At 41.5% G+C, this 25,345-nt stretch overlaps 1 protein-coding gene across 23 annotated transcripts in view; it reads right to left on the bottom strand.

Annotated features, from left to right (window-relative positions):
- Positions 1-353: 353 nt before the first annotated feature.
- Positions 354-25,345, bottom strand: part of MAGI1 (membrane associated guanylate kinase, WW and PDZ domain containing 1) — a 623,501-nt gene continuing 598,509 nt past the window's right edge. For 4 of the 23 annotated variants that reach the window (XM_032648640.1, XM_032648646.1, XM_032648655.1 and 1 more), the window contains 7 exons: positions 24,145-24,453; positions 20,597-20,797; positions 11,830-11,923; positions 11,636-11,696; positions 10,522-10,665; positions 8,068-8,206; positions 354-3,965 (listed from right to left, as the gene is read on the bottom strand). In XM_032648640.1, the coding sequence (XP_032504531.1) occupies positions 3,214-3,965; positions 8,068-8,206; positions 10,522-10,665; positions 11,636-11,696; positions 11,830-11,923; positions 20,597-20,797; positions 24,145-24,453 (1,700 nt within the window). In that variant the 3' untranslated portion in view covers positions 354-3,213. Of the gene's footprint in view, positions 3,966-5,895; positions 5,985-6,941; positions 8,207-10,521; positions 10,666-11,635; positions 11,700-11,829; positions 11,924-20,596; positions 20,801-24,144; positions 24,454-25,345 lie in introns of those variants that run through there. The other 19 variants (XM_032648635.1, XM_032648644.1, XM_032648636.1 and 16 more) reach the window with 9 other exon arrangements.

Here is a 25,345-nt window from a genome sequence, read left to right as displayed (position 1 = left end):
GGCAGGTTTTGCTTTATCACCAGGGTTCTGTGCAATACCATGCAGCTCAAACTTTCACAGGCATTCATATTAGCTGGGGATCTTGTTTAAAGCACATTCTGACTCAGTAGGTCGAGGGCGGGGCCTGAGACTCTGAATTTCTAACATGCTCTCCACTGATGAGGAGGGAGCTGGTCCATGCACCAAACTTTGAGTAGCAAGGCACAATACTATCGCAAGACCATCATTCCTTCCCTTTCAACAGAATGGTATGACATTTCATCGCATTGGGAGCCAGACACTCTCTCTTGGTTACGTGACCCTGATATATTTGAGATAACACGGAGACAAGAAAGATATCAATCCAGAAGCAATCGTGGTTATGGAATGCATACATTTCCATGTATTTTTTACAGTAAAAATGCATTAAAAAATCTTTCACAAAAGAAACTTAAAAAATACAAGTAGGGTGTTCAGTTCTCCCCACAAAATTCTTTCAGGCATTGACTGTGTCATGGGTGGGAGGGAAGTTCCTATAGGGTTTGATTTAATCATACAAAATACTCATCCATATCATCTCTCATCAAGACATGTACATGAAGTGTGGAACTAGGGAAAGTAGGCTCAAAAGAATCAGTCTCCAATTTAAGGTTACAGTAGTTCAGAGAAAACACTACCTTTCTGCTTAATGCATAGTCCCTGTACAGTACGATATTTCCAAAGCAAATCTGATATGTGGAACTCAGACGGCACTGCCACATCAAAAGTCTTCACAGACGGAGCCAAGCCCAGGTGGGTAGCACACAGATTTTAAGATGTCAAGTATCATCTCTGACAACAAGAAAGACATCAAAATGTTAACTTCACGATGTACTCCAAAAATCCACCTCTTGATTTCATTTATTTAAAACTCTGGACCACAACTGAAAGCATCGATCATTTAACATCATGGACTTGGCTAGAAAGAATGAGAGAATTTCTAGCAGTGGAGCCTTAGGAATAAAATCCCCAAGTTGGCTCTTAGGAAATTGATGAAAAAAGAACATCATTATTCAGCTCCGCCTTACCACTGTAGTTCAATGTATGCTCTGTATGGAAAACTCTGAAGATAAAAATAGCAGTCACAGACTTTTTCCTCTTTTTTAGCTACAGAAATGTACAATTGTGTCTGTTCCGGGAAAGAAACTTGCTTTGTGCGTGTCCACACAATGATAGCTATTCATTCTAATGTTATGTATAAACCCATAAGTCAAATAAAGCTATGAACAATGTAATATTTATATATGCATAGTGTTTTATAAAAAGATTGGCCCACATACTGCTTTTCATCAATACAGAAAGAGCATTAAGTCCATAGCACACCACAAGAAATGAATGAAGAACAGAAATGCAAACAAGTGCTTAATAAATCACAAGCAGGCTCACCATGGAGGAAATGATGATATTCAAACCAACTCAAGTTTCAGAGAATTACTTATATAGTCTCCCATTTTTAAAACAGCTTTACATACCTGATTTAGTTTACAGTAAAATATATCCCAATGAATCAATTTGTTCCATATTCAGAAATATAAACACATATCACATTCCTCACAGCTAAATTTTGTGTCATAAATTCTCTTTTATACAAGAAAAAAAGGCAACAGTTGTTTGTTTTTAAAACAGGCTCTATTAATTACAATTTTTAACTCTGTACACATGGTAATAATTGGCTGGTTTTCTCCATTTTTTTTCTTTTTCCTTTTTTTTTTTTTTAAACAGTACCATGAGAACAACAGTGATTGACTTGCAAAGTTTTGTGTCTGTATGGAAAATGCAAAACAGTACTATGGAAATACACAATGCACTGTAAGCAGCGGTTTGCTGCAGTGGTCCAACAGGTACAAGCAAAGGTTTTGGCTCAGCTAGGCAGTAATCCATTTCAACCGCATCCTGGGGCTACAGCCGACCCAACCAAACCTCCTGTGAGATAGCAAAAGAATGGGTCTTTTATCAAAGAAAAATCACTATGTTTTGCTCTGTCGAAAGACTAAAAGAACAGGGTCATAAGGGCAGAGGTTTGCCAGCTAGATCTAGAACCACTGAAATCGCATCCTTCTCTCCCTTTCAATCATCCTGGAGACTTTCATTATGGTTCCAAAGGAAAACTGGCATTTCTAAGAATAAGCATGCCCAACCCTCATTTCTTTTAAACACGAACAGAGAGGTTCCTTCCAACAAGGCTTACTGACTCCCTTCTCCCCAGTTTGGCAGAGGGCAAGCGCGGGCTTACGCTAAAATGGGGGAACATACTTTCTGTACTGGCAATTCTTAGGACTCCTCACGCCAGGCACACTGTCCCCCATTCCATCTCCTATTTCGCCTCAAATCAGGCAAGACGACACAGAAGGCGTTTGTTATCCATTCCTTCTAGTAGTTGGGCAAAGCTGTGATGGCACTGCCTTAATGAAATCCTATTAGATGTTGGTGATACTAATGAACCTGCGCATCTGTGCTCGGGCTGCACTGGGGTAATGGCAGCCAACCTTCTCCTCTTGGCACCTTTCTACGGCCAGGGAGAGTACGAACTGTTTTCTGAGCCAACTATAACTTGAGAACATAACATTTCTTTGTGCTGTGTCGTTTAACTATAAATATCCTTCATTTGCGATAGTAGTCTCTTCATACAGTTTGCTTAATTTTAGGATCATCGGCAATCCTAATCCATTCCAAAGAGTCCTCAGCTTTTACAAATATAATTTTTGCCTTTTTGCTCTTTTCTTTTTTTCAAGAAAAACTCCTAACTACAGTATAGCACTACCTCACTACATAAGTCTCTATCAAATTAATTAAACTTGATCAATGATTTTCCTTACTTGGAGAAGATGATCAACAGCCCCATTTTACCAGGAGAGAAAAAGGTCGCTCCCCCCAAAAGGGAACAATTCTTGACAATTCTACAGTTTATGTAGAAACAAAATTTATATCCCTTGGGGGCAGCATTTGGCAAATAATTTCCAAAAAAGTATGCATTTAAAAATACTTTCTTTAATATGATACATCAGGCACAACACTTTTCATATATATATATTTTTTTCTTATAAGATTTCAAATGCATCAAATGTTTGTCGCAAGTCAGAGAATCATCAGGCTGACGTCAGACGCTTCACCAGGTAAGAAACTAAATCATTTCAGGTCTGTGAGCTTCCTCTTAGAACCTTTGACACGGTAAAGGCTGGAATGTGATTCAGGGTCTCAGATACTGAGGTCGGTGCTACATTCTTTGTAAGGTCGCCTTCTCTGCTCCGGGGGATGTCTGGAACTTCGGCCGGCATCCTGTTTCAGACTCGTCTGGTCCCTCTCTCGGTGGCCGCCTTTGTCCTCTTTGCTCCTTTTCTCCAGGGACCGCTCTCTCCTCCGCTCGGGGGACCTGGTCCGCCGCCGGTCTGTGGATTTGGCTCTCCTTTCGGGCGAGCTTCCTTTCTTGCGCTCCGGAGATCTTCTCTGATCCAAGAGTCTCTCGAGAGACCTCCTCCGCCGGCCGGGGGAGCCGTCCCTCCGGCGGGTTGGGGACCGCTCTCGCCTCCTCTCCGGGGAAGCCTCCCTCTTCTCCGGCTTCTCCCTCCTCTCCAAAGTGTTGTCAGCGCTCCTCGTGCCCTCCCTCCGCTTCTCCGGGGGCCTCCTCTTGGGGCCATTGGTCACCATCCGCTCGGGTTGGGCATCTCTTCGTCCCTCGGGTGCCCGGTCCTTGGGTCGGCAAGCCCCACTGTCGGGTTTTCTAGAAGTTCCGTTCCATGTGTGATGTTCGTTGGGTTGTCTGCTATACTCTCTGCAGCCTTTGGGATCTCTCACGTGTGCCCGCTTTTCCCCATGTGGTGATGATTTGTGAAGATCGGGTGGATAACTGGACTCCAATGATGGATGCTGTCGGCGGTCGGGGGGCGCGGCCCTCATTTCCGGAACACCTTGTGGACCGGTGGGAGGGCCGTTCCCGTCGCTGCTGGGGTCTGCGAGGAAGAGAAACCAGAGCAACAGTTTGGTACCAAGGACCTCGGCTCCTGTCTCCACCCGCACACGTGAGATCCCATTAGTCACAACAAACAAACGACTGTTACAGCAGTCAGAATCAAAGCCAACTGACTCTTGGTTAACTTAAGTATAACTGCAACCAGTCAGGGTTAAAAAACTGGTACTTGTGGCTTTCCACAGCTAGCCTACTGTTCTTTATACTCATAGACCATTAAAGAACTTGTAACATCAGTCATGAGTTTAGTCTTTAAAGGCACAACCCAAATAGTCTGTCTAAAAGTATCAAAATGTCCCCACCCTATCTCCTGCTCTTTTTTCCCCACTCTACCCGCCTTCCTCCCTGATCCACCCCCCCAGCCCCCAGCCCCCATGACAGAAAATATTCCTTTCTTTAAAGAATACTTGTTTTAATTTGCTTAAAAACAACCTGGGCTATTGACCTGGAGGGTCAGAAGGGAACTTTCTGGGGGAATGTAAAGAGTTGATGTTTTGATCTGGGTGGGGATTAAAGGCATGCATAGAGAGGTAAAAATTCACTGCACTGGACCCTCAGGCTTTATGCATTTTACTGTAAGCAAAGTATACTTCTCTTTAAAAAAAAAAGTTATCCAGCCTGGTGATTACAGAGGCAACACAGCCAGATGTTGATGATGGGCAAATGTGACATTATGGGAGGGTCCATTTAACATTCTCTCTACCTTTGTGAATGTTGTTCAACTATTTTCTTTACTTTTGCATAAGTTTAAGGAACTGTTTTTAAACTGTAGAGTCTGCTGACAGATAAAAGGGAGTGGAAGAGAGGCCGTCAGGATCACATTTGACATTAGATGGGGTTCGGATAGAGGCACTTTTCTTGATGCTATAGAAGCAGCCATAATTACATCTTTGAGCTGTGAAGTCACTGGACAGCTTCTTACAACCTCAAGTTGTCTATAGATTAAAAAGCAGGGCAACCCATAGGGCTCCTATTTACTGTTAAACTATTTGAAATGATGCTGCAAATGTTTTAGGTAGCATCCCGGATTTATGACAGCTCTTTTCAAAACAGGGATGCTTTGTCACACCTAAACCCAGTAAGTCATACACACTATTGCATTCCAGGCAAAGCACCTGAAATGATGTGCTGCAGCACGGAGGGCAAACCAGGGCCACAGTCACAGGGGCAAAGGAATCCCGGGTGCCCCCTTAAGGATCTTTCATGAGCCAACAAGGTCAACATTAAGCAATTAGTCTCTTTCACGAACCATCTCCCAAAACCTAGGGCGGGTTTTAACAAAAGCAGGAATATAGCCTAGAGCAGGAATCAGTAAACTTTTTAAAGGAAAAAGTTGTAAAGGGCCAAAGAGTAAAATATTTATGGTTTGGCAGGCTGCATAGTTTGTCACAACTGTTCACCTGCCACTATAGTGCAAAAGCAGCCATGGACAACACATAAAAGAAATGGGCATGGCGATGTGCCACTAAAACTTACTTACAAAAACAGGCTGCCGACAAGATTTGGCCTGTGGGCTGTCATTTGCCAAGAGATAACTGAGTAGGAAATCTCATCTTCCTGTCTATCAAAGCCCCATCCCTCTAAGTGAGAGCTTTGTGATCTGAGGTTTGTTTTTTCTGAATGCTGGGTAGGCTTCTAGAATTAACACACGCAGAAGCTTATGAAGTCATTTTAGGATCTAGGTGAGGAAAGGGGCTTCAATGACTATCATAAATCTAACCTTGGGATTTCTTACACCTACTTTTAAGAGAAGGGAGAGTAAGACTTCCATAGGGTCAGCGGTGTACTTACAATTCAAAGAACGCAGGGTGCTCAGAATGAATTGCCAAACATATCAAAATAGAGCTAAAGCAGAAGCAATGAGGAAATTAGGCCACAGCACAGAAACACCTAGTATTGATTGAGCTACAAACCGTAGTTTGATTATGGCCCATAAGGTAGAAGCAAGCCTCCCCGAGCTTTTCATTTCTCATACATGCAGCGATATTAGGAGGTATCATCGCTGTAGAAGGGAGGGCCCAGCACCAAGAACAGTCAGAGAGAAAGAGAAAGAGACAAAGAGAAAAAGTTGAACGTTTAGATTCCCTATAACAAAGAGGAAAGAAAAAAAAAATCTGCATTTGTTAACATAGGGCAAAGAGAGTTTATTTGTCCAGTCAGACAGTCTAAGGCAACACTCAAATAAGGCTGCAGAGACCAAAATCAGAACAGTGACGTTTTCAGACAGCCAGATAAGGTGACTCGAGAACCCAGACAATGGATGCATCCTTTTTTCTTTTTTTCTTTTTTTTTTCTTTTTCAAACAACTGGAACAATGACAGGCTGGCATAGGAGAGCATTAACAATAAACAACAAAGGAACAAAGTTCCCTCCCCCATCTCCCTCCATCCCGCCTCCCCCAAGACCACGGCAGTTAAATTAAGTACAAAAAACTCATTACAAAAATAGCCTCACAGAGAAGCAGGTTCCAATCAAGTCAGAAAAATATTGGAACTTAACATATTATAACCCATTTGTGATTCTAATCAATAGAATTAGAGAGATTTAGTCCCAATGACACATGGAGACATTACAGTAGCACAACCCTGGCACGTTCAACCCTTCTTGGAAAAAAACTGTGTATTTCAATGATCTTTATTTTTAGCCCAAAGAACATTTGTTAGTGTTGGATTTTCATCCTCAGTGCAACAGACATAGGTTTTGAGAAGGTACACAGGTTACTGACGATGACTCGCAAATGAAAGATCACATCCAACAGAAGCATAGGGAAGACAGAAAAGGGAGATAATGTTACACAGTTTCAGTGGCATCGATACACCTATGGTCAAGGTTTAGGACAGCGCACAGCTGTGGCATCTTAATGTTGTCAAAATACCTCCCCCATGGTTGGCCATGTCTCAAGGGGCCTCATCTGATACCCATCCCATCCCATCCACCCCCCCCCCCACCTTGGGCCCCTTGTATTTTGCACCTGCATGAATGCCCAACACCTGGGAAAGCTGTCCTTCAAAGGGGTTATCCTTCTCCTTGAGCTGCACCTGAATTAAGTATCTCATGAAGTCCAAAATGCAACTGGGAATTGTGCCAAATGACTTTCAGAGAAGAGGGTGACAACAGATAAATCCCTAATAAAGGGGACCAACGTATACGGGGACCATTCAATCACAGTTTCTATAGAAACTTTTGTAGACCTTTGGTTGGGAAGAAAAGCCCTACATCTAGGGCATAGCTTTTTTTTTTTTTTTTTTTTTAATTTTAAACAAGAATCTCAAATAAATAGGATGCAATCATTATAATATACAATATTTCACCATCAGAACACCAGGCTAGGTGAAGAGCATTGCTGTTTAGTCAAATCATGTCTACAGATATGACAAAGGAACTCTATGTAAAAGCTGGCTTTCCTCACAGGAAAGGTATAGTAATGTGTTTCCCTCACGATGGGCACTGGGAATCGATTTCATCCTTTATCACCTAAAAACATATGGTTAATATACCAACAGTTTTGTTTGTTTTTAGCAGTGGGCTCAGGTGGTCTGATGTGGGGTAGGGACCAGTGCGGGGGGATGCAGAAGTATTGCATACAGAGCATCAAGGAGGTGAGCAAGGCCCCCAAATCATCTCCAAATTTCACGCCTCTTGAATAAAGATATCAAGTAACCAAAAAAGAAAGAGAGAGAATAAAAAGAATTGTGCCTCAACATATCACTCAGGAAACCTGCTTTCCTGCTTCTTAAAAGGAGTAGAGTCATTTTGTGCTAAGAATTGGATCTGCGAAACAGTTTGGCACAGTTCAAACAAACATTCCTTCGCTCTTGGTCGGACTAGACAAAATGTTCTCTCTGATTATCAGAAAGGGGGCTATAAAGAGCTCGTCTTAGGCCATGCCCCAGTCCACGTAAGCAAGCAAAAGGATGAAATGTGTAGAGATTTCAGAACAAGCGAGGCAAATAATCACATGGTGCGAGAGGCTGGTAAGACACTGGTGAATAGGGGAAACAAAAAGACTTTCCTGCTGCAGTTCTGGAGACAAATTCATGGAGTCATGCCAGGGAAGGAAGGAATGTTTTCATAGTTTGACCCACCATATTCTGGTACGGAGCCGTCTCCCCGCTTCAGAAACAGACGCACTCTGCGGCCACCATTCTTAATCAGTTCAATAGCCCGAGAATGCTTCATGTTTTTGGTGGTCTCGCCATTGATCTCTAAAATTTCATCACCAACCTGCCAAAGCAAGAGAGAGCCAAGTGAGAAGATCACAAAAGGGTTTCACCAGCTATTGAGGTGCTTTGTAATTTTACATTCTTTCATTTATTGACTCACTAACTATTTACTGAACATGTTCCAGAAAAATCTTCTATTGTTTAGGATACAGCAGTGAAAAACCCCCCAAATCCCTGTCCTCATGGAGATGGTATTCTAGTGGGGTAAAGACAATAAGAAAATTATAAAAATGCATGTACACTAGACAGTGTTAAGTGCTAAAAGAAATAAAGTAGCAAAGGGAATATCAATTGTTGAGGGGAGGCGGATGTGGCAGACAGTTTCTAGGATGGCTCCCAATGATCCCTGCCTCCTTGAATTCATATGCTGTGTAATCCCCTTTCCTTCGGATGTGGGCTGGAATTAGTCACTTACTTCTAACAAACAATATGGCAAATGTGATGGGAGGTCAATTCAAAGATAAGGTTACAACATGGTTTTGGCTTCTGTCTTTTTTAAAGAGTATTTCATTTATTAAAAAAAAAAGTTTTTTTCAGCCACAACTCACGGCATGCAGGATCTGTTCCCTGAGCAGGGTTTGAACCTACACCCCCTGCAGTGGAAGCACAGAATCTTAACCACTGGACCACCAGGGAAGTCCCTTGGCTTCTATCTTACTTGTCCTCTTTTGTTCTCTCAATTGTTCATTCTGATGTATGCTGTGAGATGCCCTACAGAGTCTACGATAAGGAAATGAGGGATGGCTTGGGCCAACAGCCCAAAGTGCACTAGTCCTACCAACAACCCTGTGAGCGACCTTTAGAGGCAGATCCTTCCCCAGCTGAGCCTTCAGATGAGACCACACTCCTGGCTGATACATTGATTGCAGCATTTACTAGGAGTCAGCGACTATTCCAGGCACTGGAGGCAAAGGAGTAAACAAGACAGGCCAGATCCTTGCTCTCATGGAGCACATATTCTAGAAGGTAGAAGAGGAGAGGACTGGCTTTGGAGTTTAAAGGACTAAATTTGAGTCCTATCACTTGTTAGCTAAGTGATCTTGGCTAAGTCCTTTACTTTTTGGAGTTCACTTCCTCATCTGTATAAGGGGAGGATAACAACCCATGCCTACCATGCTGAGGGGGTCCAATCGAATATTACAATATGTCTTGTGAACTACACAACATTATACAAAATATCATAATAGTGGTATTTCTTTCAATCGAAAACTTTTTAAAGTGAGTAAAGACATGGAAAAGCATATGCCATGTGTTTGAAATATAAACAAAAGGAATATAAACCACCATATATGCACAAATTATGCATGTGTATGCATAGAGGAAGGATATACAAGAAACTGGTATATTAATTTGACCCTGGAAACTATATTTTTACTATGCACCAGTTTCCTTTAATTTTTAAAAATCACATTCATGGTCTACCTTCTCAATTAAAAAAAAAAAGCTCATTAAAAAATTCAGTCTGAAGAAACATAAATTTCAAGATTCTGTCTTAAGTTCCAAGCATTAAATTCCCCACCTTTGGTCACTCTTTTCCCTCTTTCTGCTCAGGGCTAATTTTAATCACTTTTTTGATTTCCTGACCTGACTCTCAATTTCTTTAATTCCTTGCAAATTGTTCCCTATGTATGTCTCCATCTATGCCCCCTATCTCTAATGAGCAGATGATTTTTTCTTTTCTAATCATCTGATCTGCCCAGGAGACAAACATATTCATACGTGGTAAGAGGTATTAGATATCTAAACAGAACAGACTGGACTTTTGGCACACGTGCATTTAAATTTTGCAGCTTTGATGACTACCTAGTGACCCTGAATAGTCACGCCACGGACTCCTTGGCCCTCTGCTAATGCAGAGTGTTAAATCATTCCCGAGGCCTAGGGGGAGGCGGCAGTGGCTAGCTACAGACTGCATGGGGCTCACCACCCAGAACTTACAGAACCACACTGCTCTTCCTGCTCTTGAAGCATGCTGGGATACCCAGGAATCCCTGGGAAGTGATGTGCCTGCCCCATGAGATTAAGTAAAAGAACTATGGAGATGGGATTCAGACAATATCCATGTTAATAAGTTCATAAGTGACTTTAATCCTTCACTCAACCTCAGAGTTGGAAGAGCTCACCTAACTTTAGCAGCTACAACTAACTATGCTTAAGGGAGAGATTTATGCTAGGGTGGGAGTCCTGCACTTGGAGTGTCCTGAAAGCTTTAGAAACATGTAATTCTCATGAACGTGCAGGTTCTAACCATAGGATGTCAAGAAGTCACTGCAGATGACTTCTTTATGTCCACTCCAGACGCCTCTCCCTACTTACCCTCATCTTTCCACACCTTTCTGCAGGACCATCCTCTGCTAAGCGCAGAACGTAGAGGTCCATGTTATACTCTCGGCCGCCTCGAAGACTAAAGCCAAATCCCTTGGCACCTCTTTCCAGTTCCACAGTGTAAAAATCTTGCTCCTATTCAAAGAAATTAAGTGCAGTCATTCTGGGAGGACTTAAATCCACACACATTTCTCTCTCCCTCTTCCCCAACATTCTCCATTATGCTCATTTGACACAAAGGCACAGTTTCTATCCCCTTCTTGGTGGTTCTTGATTGTTTATTAATATCAATTAACCTTAGGAGTTTGGAGATCCGGAATGTGAAAACATTCATGAGTGTGCATACAGATTGCGTGCCAACACGCATATATTAAAGTTTAATCGGTGAGGCTGCAACTTGCATTTGGGGCAGGAAAATCCTTCATTAAATAATACCATCCAGCACATTTCTGGGTATTCAGCCTCCCTGCCCAACGTCTGAAAACATCTCATCGTTAGGATACCAACAACTACCTCCACACATCTGGACAGTGGTACCCATGCTGATTAAGGAGAATCGGGAATGGATTAGGGAAGGCTCTGAGAAGGCCAGTCGGGGGGAGAAAAAAACCTATTTAACTCTGTATCACCCCATGTTTCCCAAATTTGCTTCACCTGCTATTACTTGTGCACCCTCCATTACCACCTCGTGTGACAGCTGGGTAGCTTTAAGGGGTCTCACCTGAAATTCACAAGTCTGAGAAACACCTTAACAAAAAGACATTTTCTTGACATAAATGCCTTTATGAGTACCATGACGAGACATGAGCTGTTTTGCTCTTTCTCTGATCACCAATCCTCGACACAATTATAGCTTTTATTTTGTTTGGGTTTCCCCCCGAGCCCTGCCTAGAAAAGGATGTCTAGGAATATTTTTCAAAGGTAGTAAAATAAAATGTCATTTCCTTGATAAACCAATATGAGTACATGTTTAGTACATACCCCTCACAAAAAGTTATTTATCTTAATTGAGGGTACCTTATAGAAGATACCTGGTAAAAACAGCTTTAGAAAGTTGGAAGGAAACACACCAAGCCAAGAAGGAAGAAAGAGAAATGGCCCTCACCTGTGTTCCCTGGGGTGCTTTGAACTCAAACTGAGATTCCGGCTTTGGTTTGGTGGTATTCCTGCTGAAGCGAGAGATAAAAGTATAAGAGCAACCCACGGGGAGACAGAGAAAGAATCAAGGAGGAGCATCGCCACAACAGGAGTTACTTTTTCCCCTTGAAAGTAACAAAAGAAACCAAAGCCATGTCTGACCTGGTCTCCTGGGCCCCTTGCTGCGAAGGGGTGTGTGTGGTGGTGATGGTGGCAATCTTCTCCGCATTGGTCAGCAAAGTGGCATTTGAAGACTCTGCAGGGTAAGACAGAGCATCAGGAAATGAAGGCCCCAGAGAAGACACTGTCACACCAGGAGGTGTGCAGAAGCCTCACCTGTGAATTCTATCTGGCTTCTCCGTCATCACTTCAAACAGTTTTGAACTGAATTTCTCAACAAGAGTTTAAAGGACCATTCTAAGATCTTCTATGATGTGAGCCACATACACTCCCATTACCCTCCTCCCAATCAGACATCTCCACAAATGAAAGAAAGAGTTTACCCAAGAAAATGGTACTTTAAAATTGTAGCCAAGGTAGGTGCCTTTCACTCTTCCCCCATCACTTATAAAGGGCAGGCCCATCAAATCGTGGCACCACACCAGAATTATTTCCCATAATTCTACAGGCTGATAATGTCTCTGCTAATGTTTCCTGCAACTTTTCAGCGATCTTTAGTGAGTCTGTTTGATTTTCTCATGTGACTATTAAAATCAAAAGTGCGCTAACATCTTGTTAAACACACACGCACATAACATCTACTTTCTTCCCCAAAGCTTTTACAAAATGAAGCACAACTAAAAATGTGGAATTCTTGTGAGACCTCGCCTAGATTCACTCACGAAGAGTTCATTTTAAAACTTGCATGAGTTAGAGCTGGAGTTTATAAATCTAAGTTGTACAGATCAGGAAGCCACCCTAATGTAACGGATATGATTATATTCTTATGAAAATTGCCTTTCTTCTCCACTAAACACATTCATAAGCAACTTCATTGATCTCTGGGAGTTTGGAGACCCAGAATTTGAAAACACTCATGAACATGCCTATAGATCGCAAACCAACATGCATATATGAAAATACAATCATTCACATTGTAATAGTTGTATGTTCTATTACTAATTATTTCTCCATTAAGGTCAAGGCAGATAGTAAGCAACTATGAGCAAGTTACACTATTAATATTTATTTTTAGGTTGACTGTTTGGAACTTGGCACACGTTTTCTAATCAAGAAAATGCTAAATGTGGTGGTGAAGTTCTTAGATTAGCCTATAAAGGCCCATTTAATTCACAGTGTGCTGTGAAATCTACAAGTGTCTAGGAGTCCTGTGGTTCACAGTGGGCACTCCAGTGTTTGTGGAATACATGTATCTACCCATCATGTATAACCAAGTTTCTATGGACATCTCACTAATCCTAAGTTTTTGGGATTTTACTTTCCTAAGGTAGAATCCCCAAAAATCTTCCATTTTACTTTCCTAAAAATACTACTCAGATTAGGTCTGACTTCCTGTTATTTTATTTTCATTACACATAGGCGTTAAAAGCAAGGGCTGGAGATCAGACCCAGGTTCAAATCCCTTTGTCCCCCACTCATTAGCTGTGTGCCTTGTTTTCCTCATCTGATAGAAGGGGATGATGACAATAATTCCCTTTTCTTGGGTAAAAATATATGAAATGTTTAGCACAGTACCTGACATGTAGTAAGCACTCAATACACACTGGCTGTAGCTGTGGCCCTTGCTACTACTTCTACTTTGTATTTATTACTGTGGTAACGTGTATAAGTTATTTGAACTCTGCAAAATTAGAAAGTTGAAATACGATTTTAACAGTTTCTATTCGAGCTCTAAAGATTATGATCTGGACAGCGAAGGTGCAAGATTAGTAAGAAAATGTAACTAGACCAGATGAACTAAAATGTGAATCCAGTTCATGCTTTAGGATGATGTCTCCCACAGAATCTGTTTTACCAAATGTTGCTCCAGATTCTGAGGGAACAGTAATCTGTGGTCAAATAGGGTGAAAAATAGTGGGTGACACAGAGAGAAATGTTTTTGTGTGTCTGTGTTTTGTTTCTCCTGTGGACCCTTAACTGTGCCAATACGCTTTGTGACACTCCAAGGTGGGGAAGTGGTACTTCTTAAGCTTGTCAGGCGTAATAGTTATAAGGTCAGATTCTAGAGTCAGACTACCTGGCTTTGCAACCCAAACTCTGCAACTTACTGGCTGGGACTTGAAGCAAAGTTACTTAAACTTTCCATGCCTCCGTCTCCTCATCTACACATACAGCATAACAGAAATATCTAAGAACACCGGTGCAAAGATTACCTGGGAGGAAAGTGTTTGGGCTCATGCCTGGCACATAAAAACTGCTCAAAAAATGATGAGCATCTTTTTTATGGGTGGCATGTATTTATTACTGTTATCACAATATTGAGTATATTATTAGTCCATTTTTATGACTGCAGTTAAGCGGCACAACCAAGGCGATAAATCTAAGTGGTATTTCATAAAGTCTGCCTGCTGTGCCCGTACAAAGGACTAGGAGACCGCACAGCCTGTCAATGTGATTTGCCAGTAGTTTCATAAACGTGGATTTTTAAAAACTTCATACTGCTCATTGTAATTAATTTTATGGAGACTCTCTGGGAAATCACAAGATTGCTAGGGCCATGGGGAAATCATCATCAGCATACCAGAAAGAATGTTCCCTTGTAATTAAAGTGATTATAATTACTCAATTGTGCAGAGGTTCCCCTTTAGAGTTCTTGGGTGTTTTTTTGTTGTTGTTTTTTTTAAAAAGCTTAAAACCAGTAAGATTTATTTATTTATTTGTTTGTTTGTTTGGCCGTGCCAGGTCTCAGTTCCGGCATGTGGGATCTAGTTCCCTGACCAGGGATCGAACCCAGGCCCCCTGCATTGGGAGCCCAGAGCCTTAGCCATTAGACCACCAGGGAAGTCCCTCTTGGGTGTTTTTGGTAGCCAGAGTTTTCTAGGCAGGGCAGATCCCATTCTCAAACCATTTTAATACTTATGCCATTTTCAAGGTTTGATGAGATATAATAATCACTCAACAAACGTATAAATAGAATTTTTATTAATTTTCCTTCCATCATTCCTTTGCTACTTTTCACATATTTATATGCAAATCTGTTTTGGATTGAAGCTTAATTTTAAGCATTTCAAAAATTAACATTTAATATGCAAATGCCTAGCTGAGCCCACTGAATTTTTCTCCTTTTGCTTGTTTTCCTTAATCTATGTACAACCACCATATCTCAATTGTTTCCAACACGCCAAGCACTGTGTTAGGTGCATTATCACATGTGCTATTTCATTTCATCCTCACAACTCAACGAAATAGGTGCAATTAGTTACCCCCACTTTATAGATAGAGACACTGAGGCTTAGAATAAGTAGGCAACATGTCCAAGGTCTTCCAGAGAGCAAGTGGAGGCAATGGGAGTTAAACCAAGGGCCTGCCTGATAGTTAACTTTTAGTTTCATTCTGTTTACAAGGGAATTATGCACTGGTATCACGGAAATCGTATTGGATTGGTACATTCTCTTCAAATAAGCAAGTACTTTTACCTTCCTGTGTAAGTACCACCAACTTCACTAAGCAGTATCAGAGATTAATTAAGATACAAAATACCCTGGTTTTGAATTCTAGACTTCCTGGGCCATCTCCGAGCACTAAAATAACTTTCAGTATACCCTAGATTTCCAGGACGCTTTTTAAATATCTATTAATATAAGCTTATGTTTTTAAATGAGCTTTTACATCTTCGTTTAGAATTAAACCAAGACAGTATGTGCTGAAATTCTCTCCAGCTTTTTAAAATACAGAGATGAAGTCCATTCTCACAAATTTATATCTCTATCCCAAAGCAAAATTTGCCCCATATAATAAAAAAAATGTAAAAGGGCTTGATATAAGAGTACACCCTAGAGGCAGTTTTATAAAGGGGTGTCAAGGTATTTGACTTTTAAAACTCCAAAGCAGATAGATGGACAGATTGGCTATTTTCATGATAAATTCCAAAAAGTGCCCTACATCCTTTCTTAAACAGTGTTCACACCTGGCTTTAGCTCTCCCAGAGGAATGAAAATGGATATTACTACACTTTCTACAGCAATCGTGTATCAAGACGAGCATATCCTAGCTCTCAAGGCACTGTCACGGTGCCATGCTAAATCAGGGCACTAACTCCTGACAGGAGCGCCGCCTATCTTGGGTTTCAAGTTATCTCCGTGGCAAGTGATTACAATTCCAACCTTGCTCCCATGTGAATATCCTTAGCCATCCTTATGGAATCCACATTACAAGGCCAAGCAAGTCGACCACGGATACAATCATTCCTTTCATAAATATTTTAATGCATAAACACATATGTAATAAATATCTGAAGGGAGCATTTGAAAATTTAAATGCCATAAATATATGAAAAGTTTTGGGAGACTTTTAAAATGTATACGATGGAAACCCTGCTCTTCTTGCCCGAGTATATGCTAGCTATCATATCCACAGAGCTTTCTATTAAATAAGTAAACTCTTTTAGGCCTTTGCCAAGGAAATAGCACTATCTATGTTGCCAAGCCCTATTACCTATACAAGCAAATACTTTAAATCAGAGAGATGTGAAGTACAAAAACAGATACGTGTATATGCATAACTGAATCACTTTTGCTGTACACCTGAAACTAACACAACACTGTTAATCAACTATACTCCAATAAAAAAAAAATTTAAAAAGACTTCAGGAGAAAAAAGACTACATTTAAATAATATATTTCTATTTTATTTTTATTCCTTCTTTCTTTCTTTATTTTGGCCGAGCCAGGCGGCACGTGGGATCTTAGTTCCCCAACCAGGGACCTAACCCGAGCTCCCTGCAGTGAAGCGTGGAGTCTTAACCACTGGACCACCAGGGAAGTCCCTAAATAATATATTTTTAAGCTCATAAATATTTTCATTACCTTGAACTTGATTCTATCTGATGATTTTCCATGTGAGCCTGTCTCAGTCAGGGTCTGCTCTGTCTGATTAGAGTCTCATTCCACCCAGATTTCACAGGGTGTTTCTATAGAACACAAGTGGTAGGAAGTATGTGTGGTGTAACTAGTAAAAATTCAAGTTCAAATTCAGTATGTTCAGCCATTCTGTGGGCCTTTCTGTGTTGCCATGATCAATTTCCTATCCCTTGTCCATCTCTCACAGGAGAAGAGGCTCTGCCCCCACTTCATCTCCTATCCTGGTCCCAAAGGTAGTAAAAGCGGAGATGGTGAGAACTCTGAGCCAGGCCTGTCCTAGAACTGGGAAGGCAGGACTTCCAACAACACGATAGTGCCACATCAAGGGGGTCGTGTTTCAAAGCCTTTGTTGGAGCCAGAAAGGTGAGAAGGAAACGAGAGAGGCACAGTGAGGGAAACTACTTACAGAGGAGTGAAGCTGGAGAATCACGTGACTGATGATAAGAAAAAAGAACATGAGCATGGGACTCCCCTGGTGGTCCAGTGGTTAAGACTGCACTTCCACTGTAGGGGGCACGGGTTCGATCCCTGGCCGGGGAACTAAGATCCCACATGCCGTGCAGTGTGGCAAAAAAAAAAAAAAAAAAAAAAGAACAAGCAGCATGAGCTAGATAAAGCAGTGGATGGGGAGTGGGTTCTCAGCACTGCCCAACCAATGGTGCATCTTCCTTTTTTTTTTCCTTAAATTTGATCATTTTTTTATTTAGAAAACTAAAACAATTTGTTGTAAGAAATCAAAATGATGGTTACAATGCCTTATGTAGAACAGAGGGAAAGTATATAATAAAGTCATTTGGGGACTAATACCAGGTATAGTTTAATCCTTTAAACCGTATATTAATATTTTGGTTGTGAATTTCATTTGGGGACATTCTTGGTCATTAACTATATGCAAATCTCTCCTTAATTCATGACTCCATTAATGGTAGATGGGTGAGCTCTTAGAGGAATCTCTGGATACACATTTTGCAAATATTTATCCTGAGTTGAAATAAGATTCACATGACAGGATTAAGTCAGAGAACACAAATGTTAAATGACAGTTTGAAAATGATGACTTCAGTTCAATCCTTGTCACACCTTTGACTTGAATGTCTGATAAAAATAAACCTCAAGAACTGAAAATTGCTCAACCACATTGTGACATTTCAAGACTACCTTGCTTTGTAAGTTTCTCTTTCAGGAACTGTGCAAAGAAAGGATGAGTTAGTCTTCTTCAACTCAGTAATGGACAAATAACTGTAGCCCAGAAGCTCATATAAAGTGTTTAGCCTGATCTCCTCCAAGTTTGGTCAGCTTATCTCCTGTCTGACTCATAAGAGAGCCTCTTTGTGAAGTGCCTCCTTGGGTTTCTGAGAACAGTACCCTGGACAAGATGTATTTCTAAGAGCTCCAAAGCCACTCTAATGAAGAACTTCAGTCTCCTTGTGAGGATCATGGAACAAAATGCCTCTGGGCTACTGGATCCATTAAATACTAGAGTGAGAGACTGAAGGAGATCAGAGGTCCCTAACATGGAGAGAACACCTTCCTTTTACCTTACAATCTACCATGTCCAACACACTTTCACGGAGAGGAGGTGGATCCAGCACGATTTTCTCTTCATCAGATTGTAATGGTCACTCTCTGTCTTCTAGGTTTTTGCAAAATCCTTCTGGATTGCTCCAGCATCTCTCCATCTCTCCAGAAACCTAACTCCCCTGCCTTCACTCTAATTTCCAAGACGGCAACTTTTGGCCCCATTTAAAAGATGAGCATTACAAACCCACCCTCTGGCTGCCAGGCTTGATTCGCTTTACCTGGACTTTGAAAATTACAGCGTAATTGGTGAAGAGTTTTATTACCATGGTGATGAATTCCTGAAATATCATGGAATGAAATCACATCCTCAGCAACACGTCGCTCCTTAACTACACTGTCTCAACTGTAATGTTTACTTTCTTCTAACCAAGATGGCCTGTGATATGCCTGTCTGAATTCTTCACTGTTGAAGGACTGAAGTTTTAAAAAACGTCTTTTTATTCACAACTGTTATTGGATGATCTACCTTGCGTTCTATTTTTTGGTGTTCAGGTTCTCCAAAACTATTTTCCCTTGAAGAACATTAAATTAAGTCAACAAGTATGTGCACAGGAGTATAAGTTGCTTCTGCATATCTACACCTTTCCCGATTGTGAACTCTTTTTCTAAGCCCTTCCCTTAAGGAGCACTTTCTTTCCTTCCTTCCTTTTTGGAAATTCTCATTCCCACATTAAGACTGACCAACACAGACCCAGCCAGTCAATTCCTGTGTCTCTTTCTTTTGGATTAATTTTTTTGAAATCTCTCCACAGCATGGAGATAAATATATCTGAATTTATATACTACATTAGGCTCTCTCAACCATTTGTCACCAAATTTTTCTGGCCTCCTTCATCCTTTCCATTAGGAACCTATGTTCTATCATCTTGTGATCACTTTCCTAAACTGTAATAGCTTTCCAGTGTGGTAAATAGGTAGAATGGACTCTAGACCAGATGGTAAATTACTAACCATGCATTTGAGGCAGGCTGAAAGAGACCATCATTCAAGGAGCTATTTTTTCCTCTACATTTGGTATGGGGTATTTTGGGTACAGAGGAACCTCTCTGTTCTTAGGACCAACGATGTTCAAATATTTATTGTTCGGTTTTAGATTTTCTTCTTCTGAAAGGCACAGTCTACAGCACTCGAGTTTTAAAATAATATGGCTCACTTTCTAGCAATTAGTATATAAAAATGTTGATCTGCTGAATTACTTTCAGATAAAATCTCTGATTTTCTTATTTTATAGATCAGTGGCAGAGAGTTTTATCACAGTTCCCCCATAAACCACAGTTTCCTCTTGAGAAATACTCATTGACTTTTAGAATATATTTTATTTTATACCATATGTAGCAAGAATGAAAAAAAAAAAGACACTGAAACATTCTAGGACAACTATCACTTCTTTCCCAAGGGCAAAATCTGCTTAGAAGGAAGTCAATATACAGGACTTAATTCTCTGAAGGATCTATACTTAGTGACATTAGCGTTATCAACTTCACTTTTATTAAATATGAATAATGAGTATTGACACTTTTTGCTGGATAATCTTTGACAGTGGGGGCTGCCCCATGTACTGTAGGAGGTCTAGAAGCATCCCTGCTCTCTACCCACTAGAGGCCATTAGCACCCACTCCAGACATTGCCAAATGTCCCCCCAGGGGACAGAATCACCACTGCTACAAAAGAACCAAAGATTTGAATTGAACCAATCAAACAAATAAACAAGAACAGGCCTAGTTTAATGGAGGCCGGTTAAAATATCAAAAACACAGAGATTTTATTCTTTTTTCATCCACATGCAAAAATTAGGGACAAACCACATAGGCACAAATCCTAATAACCTCCCATTAAATAAAAAACTTTGATACATTCACTTATTCAGATTGAAAAAAAAAAAAAGAGCACTGGCTCTGCATTGTCCTTACATAACTTTTGTGATGTCGCCATACTACACATTCAGATTTTAGTCACTGTTTTAAAAAAAATCTTTAATAATTGCCAGGTAGAATATCAGACGAGCTTCACCACTTGTACTCAAACTTTTCTGCTGTTTTAAAGACAAGGGCACCAAAGCCAAAATAAATCGGAGAAAGTTAAAGATTTTTCTGAAATGTTTATCTCTGTAGCAAGACAGGGTCCCAGGGCTAGAGGATGAAGTCAAGAGGGTGACGTAAGATTTAGTAACGGTGGCTCATGTTTGCTTGATGGGTATGTTCAGTTAGACATGGATACGGCTGCCTCTAAGTCAAAACTATTCAATTACATGAACACTAATGACAGAGACAGAGCTGGAGAGACACACACACACAATAGGTATACTTTACCATCCCCGGGAATGATGCGGAGGGTAACTGTGTTTCCCGCTTCCTTGATGAGGTTGACAATGTCGGAATGGGACTTGTTGGTGATGGAACATCCATTTACCGCCAAGATCCGGTCTCCTACTTTCAGCTTGCCACATCGGTCAGCAGGGCTCCCCTCAATAATCCGACCTATTTTGTGAGGCATGGCCACACATGCATTGCCTGCTTTGATAGTCAGTTTTAATTTTTTTTAAGTTACGTGGGAATAGAGTGAAGGGAGGAGAAAAAGGGTTGAGAAGGGAAAGAGAAGGTTAAGTGTTAATTAATCAAAGCATTAAGCAAATGTTATTAAAGGAGAACTCTGTGCCGGGGCTCAAAACATTGGCAAAGTTCCGGGCGTTTGTTTAAGAAGTTACAGCCCTGAAAAAATGATAGTTCATTGCTGCAGTCCTTTCCCGATTCAAAAGAAGGGGGGACCCCAAGCTTCCCTCCTTCGATCAGTGGCAAAATTTGGGATCTTTAGGAACTTCTGAAGATTCTCAAGAGCCCCAAAAATAACTTGCCGTAGGCTTATTTGGGGGCTGCAAAGGTGAAACCCAGAGCTGGGAGGGAGGCTTTTGCGCATTCTGTGCTCATGTCACATCATTTTCGCCAGGTGTTGCTTACGCTTCTGCCAATGTTTTGTTCTTTCTCCATTTAGAAAAAATAATCACTGGGCGTCTGGTGAGGCCTAGGAGTCTGCTAGCGCCAAAAATCCAATCTGAAAATGCCTAATAGACAAACACTTAGACTTTCTGCCTTCTATTCAGAATGATGAAAGGTTTAGCAAAAGGGCACATATGAGATGAGCCAAGAAGGCACCCAACCTTGACACGTATTTTTCCTTTTATGACCTTTGCTCAATCAGCCTCTCTCGTGTGCTTTCAGAGAAGGGCCCAAATGGCTCATTAGCTCTGAAATCCTCCTTGTTCCTCATAAAAATCCCCTCAAAGGAATAAGAAAATCTAGTACATACTCAGGCTGAGGACAGTGAACCAAAGCTAGGTTCAAATCATTCCTCAACCCTTTTCCTTTAATCATTTCCTTTGTCCTGATCAGTTACTACACAGCTACGAGAGGAAAAACCAGGAAAAGTGCATTTGAAGAAGGTTTACTGTGTGCTCTGAGGCATTTCATGTCACAACCAAGAGCGTTGGTAACTTTTAAAGAGAGGTGGAAAATTGGCTTTGACGCCTGACACAGGGTTTCCAGATAATTGCATACTGAGTTTCAAACTTTCTTAGGCATATTCACTGATTCTGAGAGTTTGTCTTCCTGGGGGCTGTAAAGATAGTTGTATACTTGAGCCACTGTGGGAAAAGGTGTCAAAACTAACATGGGAGATGTTGAAACTAACTGAGAGGACTCTTCCGTCCTAATTTAGAGAAATGTGTGGGAAAATGAGCTACAATTCCTTTGAATTTCAGCATATTTGCCTGAGTCTGTATCACGGGATGTAAGGTCAAGGTCAAAGAATCTTTCAAAAGGTAGTTAAACAGTCTTCTGGAACAAGCAACAAGCAGGTGTGGTGGAAAGCCTCCATACCCAAATTCAAGGTCTTGATTAAATTTAGCCCATCTCCAAGGACGAGTCCCATGGGAAAGGTATCATACAGCAGGTGGGAGGAAAGCTCCGCATAGCTCAGAAGTCTCATGCAAGGTATTAGGGAAAGTTTAATTTGTTTGTATTAAGAGCCAGAGGAAAGCAATCAAAGACCAAACTGTGGGTGAAGTCATTCCGTATTCGTTAAATAACACAGACATAGCTGCTATTTCATTCTAGAAAGGGAAACTGAGAACTCTGAAATCCTGAGAACATCACAGGGTACATGGGGACAAACTGTAGATCTAAAGAAAATAACTTGAGATTTCTTTCCCCCCCTGCCTTTCTTTTTATTTTTAAATTAAGCAGAAAAGTCTCCAAAACTACTGGAAAAACAAAGCAAAAACAACCTTGCCTTGAGGTCAAGTCACCCACCACCCGTGACATGCTGTGATAATGTCATTAATGGAGCTCACAGAAGCACTGTTAGTAATGGGTGTTTGTTTCGGCAGCCACACATGCATGGAACTGGCTTAACTCACTGTCTCCTAATGAACGCACTTTAGTGGGAAATGGCTTTAGCAGGAAACAATGTACCAAGACTAAATGGAGGCAAATGGAGTTGTACCGGGGCAGAAAGCTAACGGGAGGGAGCACCTAGCTGATGTCAGCCAACAAACGACCTGGGCCACGGGTCCTCAGATTCCTCGTGGGTAAGTCATTTGGAAACAGAGGTGAAGTACATTCCAAAGCTTGCACAGCCCTTCACTGTCTCCCACCATATTTCAGATTAATTAACAAATGTGCTTCGGGAAAATAACAAATGATGTTTTATTTAATGAAGAAGGTGATCAGTTTTGGAGTACATACTTATAATCCATCCTAATAGGAAACAGATTCATAGATTCCTAGTTCCTGGAATCACCTGGCTTCCTATTTGTCTCAGCTATTGCACCCAGCAGAGAGTTAACCTTCTGAGAGGGTGACAGCCGTGTTTCTCCATACTCTGCTGAAACCCCCAACATCTGGATAAGACAGGACGATCATCCCTGCTACAATTCAAGGGCAGTGAAGACAAGCGGCTCTGAACTCAGATTTTAATTAGATTCTTAACCAAGCAACAGTAAACTTATTATTTTAAATTAAAATTTTAAAATTTCAGATGGGGATAGAGTAGAGAAAGGACAAGATGTAGGGGCATTTCATATATATTTTTACTCCTTATACCTGTTTTTTTCCCCTGGCATTTATTTCTACAACCATATGCTTCTTTTAAAAACTCCTACACCGGGACTTCCCTGTGGGCGCAGTGCTTAAGAAGCGACTGCCAATGCAGGGGACACGGGTTTGAGCCCTGGTCCGGGAAGATCACACATGCTGCAGAGCAACTAAGCCCGTGTGCCACAACTACTGAAGCCAGCTCTCCTCAACTACTGAAACCCGCACGCCTAGAGCCCGTGCTCCGCAACAAGAGAAGCCACTGCAATGAGAAGCCCGCGCGCTGCCATGAAGAGTAGCCCCCGCTCGCCGCAACTAGAGAAAGTTGTGCACAGCAACTAAGACCCAACGTAGGCAAAAATAAATAAATAAATTTATTTAAAAAAAAAAACAAAAAAAACCACTCAGACCTTCTGAGGCAACTGCTATGATTGATATCCTGCTCAGAACTTTGCAAACGGCTTTCTCTAGCAAGAATTTCTCACACTCTATCCTGTCAAGGGTCTGCTTTGCAAATTTCACCTATGCGTGAAATAGTCTGCCTGTGAACACGCAATCAGAATGGAAGCTGAAGGGTTAAAAACAAAAAATCCCAGCCTTCAGGAGGGGAAAAGCCACCCAACTAACTCCATCCTCAATTAAGACTTTCATCATCTGAAGCGGAAAGCATGAAAAGCATTTCTGTTAATGAGATTTTGGCTGTCTTTACTTGCCATAGAACAGTCACCGGGCATACCCAGGAAACACTAGGGAGAAGTGACCGCACTCACCGAATGTCGTCCCTGCCTCAGGCCTGCTCACCGACGACACAATGACGAAGCCGAAGCCCTCATTCTCCCCGCGCCGGATCTCCACGTCGTAGGGCTGGACCACGGTGCTCACCACGCCGGTGCTCACCACGCCGCTGCCGCCGCCGCCGCCGCTGCCAATGCCGCTGGTGCTGCCGCTGCCGGAGCTCACCGTGTTCAGGGAGTTCTGGCTGCCCTGTGGAGTGCGCTTCTCCTCGGTCAGTGAGGCCGGCTGGTTGCTACTGTGATGGGAGGAGGCTGGCGAGGGCACCTCATTCTCTGTTTTGGAGGCTGTGCAAGAGATTCACCTCTCAGTTACCCGCCTTTGTGAGAAACGTGCCCTGCCTGCCACCCCTTCCTCCTTCCCCCAAGGCTCCGCAATGAAATCAAGAGAGTGACAGCTATGACAGCAGCTGGCCTCACAGAACTGAGATACAGGAATTGAAAAGAGTTCATGGAAAAACACCAAAGGGGACACCCCAATTCTGTATCATTTACAGCAATATTGTTATCTCAACATCTGCATACAGACTCAAATTTGCAGCAAGATCGGCCCAGTCTGAAATATTTCCCGGTTCACAAATCAAAAACCAACCCCTGGACGCTATGATGAGTGAAATGAGTCAGACAAAGAAAGACAAATGCTGTATGAGATCACTTATATGTGGAATCTAAAAAATACAACCAACTAGTATATATAACAAAAAAGAAGCAGACTCACAGATACAGAGAACAAACTAGAGATTACCAATGGGGAGAAAATGGGCGGTGGGGCAATATAGAGGTAGGGGATTAAGAGGTACAAATTATTAGGTATAAAATAAGCTACAAGGATATATTGTATGACACTGGAATACAGCCAATATTTTATGATAACTATAAATGGAGTACAACCTTTAAAAATTGTGAATCACGGCCTTGTACACCTGTAACTTACATAATATTGTACAGCAACTGGACTTCAACAAAACAAACAAACAAAAATGACCCACTGAAGGATGTAGAGGTGTGGCCCACAGCAAGGGTGACTACCATTTTTGCCTCAGAGATATGCCGTTCGCTGCACTCAAACTGTCATTACCCGCAAGTCACATTCTGCTCAGATTTGCAAACAGTTTTGCTTTGCTTTCTCCATCACCAGAGACATGGTAAGCTGACAGTACCATTAAGATTTCCCTCCTGT

The sequence above is a fragment of the Phocoena sinus genome, chromosome 11 (genome assembly GCF_008692025.1).
Source record: "Phocoena sinus isolate mPhoSin1 chromosome 11, mPhoSin1.pri, whole genome shotgun sequence".
NCBI lineage: Eukaryota > Metazoa > Chordata > Mammalia > Artiodactyla > Phocoenidae > Phocoena > Phocoena sinus.
The sequence above is the reverse complement of the archived record's forward strand: the minus strand, read 5'-3'. Positions and strand labels throughout refer to the sequence as shown.